The sequence below is a fragment of the Rattus norvegicus genome, chromosome 19 (genome assembly GCF_036323735.1).
Source record: "Rattus norvegicus strain BN/NHsdMcwi chromosome 19, GRCr8, whole genome shotgun sequence".
NCBI lineage: Eukaryota > Metazoa > Chordata > Mammalia > Rodentia > Muridae > Rattus > Rattus norvegicus.
The window spans coordinates 25,804,486-25,807,854 of record NC_086037.1 but is presented as its reverse complement, the minus strand read 5'-3'; the positions used below and the strand labels follow the sequence as shown (position 1 = coordinate 25,807,854).

General features: G+C 42.6%; 1 protein-coding gene across 1 annotated transcript; it reads right to left on the bottom strand.

The window, feature by feature from the left end:
* Positions 1–1,794: 1,794 nt before the first annotated feature.
* LOC134483469 (disks large homolog 5-like) lies at positions 1,795–2,861 on the bottom strand. Its single transcript, XM_063278728.1, has 2 exons — positions 2,698–2,861; positions 1,795–2,065 (listed from the first exon to the last, which is right to left on the bottom strand). The coding sequence occupies exons 1-2, from the start codon at positions 2,781–2,783 to the stop codon at positions 1,885–1,887; spliced, it is 267 nt and encodes an 88-aa protein (XP_063134798.1). The 5' UTR covers positions 2,784–2,861; the 3' UTR covers positions 1,795–1,884.
* Between the last annotated feature and the right edge of the window lie 508 nt (positions 2,862–3,369).

Below are 3,369 nucleotides of genomic sequence, written 5' to 3'. Positions count from 1 at the left end.
AGGTTAGAGCATCTGCTGCTCTCTCAGAAGAACCACATGGTCCCTAACAATCATCTACAATGGGGAATGCTATTCCCTCTTTTGGATCATGAGGGAAATGCACTGAGGAGTGGCCCAGACATACATTTGAAAAAAAAAGATCCATTGAGTTAAATGATAAAAATAAATATAATCAGCAACAATAAAAAACACAGCATATGAATGATCAAGTGAAACAGCACCTATAAAAACCTATTTCCCAAAATGACGTTGATGGTCATTATCTTTGTGGTTTAATACTAATGCTGTATTGTAAGAAAAACTGAGGCACATGGTTCTCCATTAGGATTATTCTATATTCCTTTGTGAAAGTTGTCATTTTTCTGCAGCTCTACAGGCATGAGTGTGTGTTACTCAATATCTGGTGCACACAGTCAATAAGGAATGTGTGTTGTAGACTGATATAGACTAGGATGAGCAGAACACATGACAGCATGGATACAGTATGTCAGTGATTACATCATAAAGTGTGTGTCCATAAAAAATTCACATTATCCACACAAAAGACACTATCACCCTGTGTACACCTTGGTGGCTTTGAATTCCCTATTTACCCATGCTGCCTGGACCATGCAAAGATCCATATCTAGCTGTCAGTTCTAAGTCTACAGGAGGGGAAAGGACCCTTGAATAAGATGGTCTTAAGAGTCAAGAGTTACAAATCAATTTTTATTCATAAGGAATACAATTTACAAAAAACAGGCATAAAATGAACAACTAAAATGGTATAAAAAATGAAAAACAGTAACAAGAATATATAAGTATGAAATAACAAAAAGAAAACTTCAATGAAAATCATAACCAAAAACATTTCTTAACAGCATTTTCTTAATGAACATTTAGAAACACAGTTGTAGTGCTGTTTCTCCTCTAGGACAAGACGTCAAGGCAGTCCCCTCAGATGTCTCTCAAATGGTGTTGTCCGTATGAGAAAGGAGAAGGACCTCAACCAGACAGTCTGGCATACGGATACATAAATTTAGGGTCTCTATACATTGAGGAAAGTATCTGAGAAGAAGAATATTCCCCCAAAAAGTCTTTGACTGTGAGGATTGTCGTCACAGGGAACTTCTGAGGAAGAAACTCACTCTTCAGGGGGCTGTCTTCCTGGGATCCGTCCTATGCCATGTCTCCTGCAGTTCCTGAGACCTGGGAGGAGAAGGCAGCTATTAAGACACTGATTTGGTGGGGACATGCATACCAGCTGTCAAGTTGCTGCCTTCTGTCCCCTCAGCTGCATTGGACAGACAGCACTGATCTTTTCACTGAAATCATTGCTGATATCTCTGCAGGCTGGGAACATCACCAGCAACCCTCACAGTACTGTGGGAGAACAAGCTGCTCCTCAGACTCTACCAGTGCAAACCAAGAATGGGGAAATGGGGAGAGACCTAATTGGGGTGCAGGAAGAAAGGAGAAGGCCACATGATACCCAGATCAAAGCCAATGACCAGGACTCATTTGCCATTTGCACTTCGTTCTTATCCCTACAAGGTGCTTCCAACCATAACATGACCCCTGTATGACCTTTGTCACACGACCAAGAACTCGTTCAAAACTCTTCATAGCATCCAATCTGTGATAGGGAGATGCAGTCATATGATATGTTATTCCTCTGTCACCATTTCTGGACTGCAGTTTCAAAAAGGGCAGAGAAGTATAATTGCCAATAACTCAGTTTCTGAAGAGTGGTTAACATCCCAGAATACTTGTGCATACACAGAGCAATGAATAACTCTATCACATGAGGTGGGTGACTGATTGGGTGTGGGGAGATTAGAAAGATGATAGGGGAAGCAAAGATGTATCCAATAGGCAAATGGTATCAGACATTGTTAATCTGACTCAGCTGCTTGTTCCTACCACATTTTGCTGGGTCTGGAGGTTGCTGGCCTTCTCCTGTTCATCTTCATCATTCGGGTTCAACTCAAACAAATATCGCTGTAACTCCTTGCTCTCCTGCTTCAATGTGACCAACTTCTTCTTCATACATGCCTGGTCCATCAGGAGCCGGCTGTGCAGGTTGCTGGAAACACACTCTGCATAGTAAGATCCTGAAGCCTCTTCCTCCCATTCCAACTGCCAAATCCCACAAAGTCCACCAGGACACAGATACCCATAAAGACTTCATAGAATACATCTCCATACATGTAAGGCTGCTGCACAAACAGCAAATGGCCAATCCAGGGAAGAATAAATTGTTTCTGTGACCCAAGCACCAATAAGAGTCCATGTCTGTCCAAAAGAACAAGGGATCTACAACTACCCATGAGAGCCCAATGCATCGGGACAGCATCAATTAGTAGGCAGCAAATAACCACAAGAGGACAGTATGACCAAGGGAGGTCATGCAAACCATGTGGTCCACACATTGAGCTTTGTTAAACCTGGTAAGACCCCAGAGCCGCAGGTTGGCCTAATAACACTCTGATGCCTGAATCAGTGTAGTTCTATCCAGAGCCTTGTAAAGATGCATAGACACTGTGGTGAGAAGTCACAGTCTCTTAAAGAACTGAAACTGAGTCCAAAAGACCCACAGCACAGTGATATTTAAACAGCAGAAGACATGGACCCAGAGCTGCAGGCTCTCCAGTCCAGAACAAAGAGAGGCAGCAATGGCCATTCCACAAGTGATGGGCCCTTCTGACCAGTACTTACCGATAGAAGTTAATCTCCTTCTTCAGCTCCTGAAATTTCTCACGATGTTCAATGTTCTTTGTGTCTAAGTTGTGCAGTAATGACATGACCTCTTTCTCCTTTATCTTCAAGTTTTCATAAAATGGATTTGGCCTGAAGTAGGGGCTGGCCCCAGGAAGATAGAACCCAATGAACATCGAGGTTTAGGATTATATGAACTCAGGCTGTGTCCTGTAATACCCCAGTCCTGGAAGGACACTTTCTGAATTCTACATATTTGAATTCTTCAGCTTCAGAAACTTGGAATTGTGTGCCCAGGACAACAGAAGCTAAGCACCCAGATAAAGGGTTCCCTGGCTCACTTTTTTCAATCAGGAGGGCTGGATCTGCATTCAAACCTGTTATGCTGTCAAGAGCCTAGGCCACAGAGCTTACCAAACCACACACACACACACACACACACACACACACACACACACACACACACATCCAGAAACCTCTGATTTCATTTTTCCTGTTTTGACAAGTGGAATGCTACAAGCCGAATAACTAATATTCTAGAGGCAGACAGTACACATAATTCTGGAGATGAGACCAGATATTGCCACAAACTTATAATCTGCTCAAGGCATACAAATGTATAGACAAATGTGACCACACAGGCAAAGAACTGTACTGTTGAAAGTGGGGCTT

Coding starts and splice junctions, on each gene's coding strand:
- LOC134483469 (XM_063278728.1), bottom strand. CDS start 2,783: ATGTCATTACTGCACAACTTAGACACAAAGAACATTGAACATCGTGAG. Junction 2,066..2,697: donor AAGGAGATTAACTTCTATCG/GTAAGTACTGGT, acceptor GTGTGTTTCCAG/CAACCTGCACAGCCGGCTCC.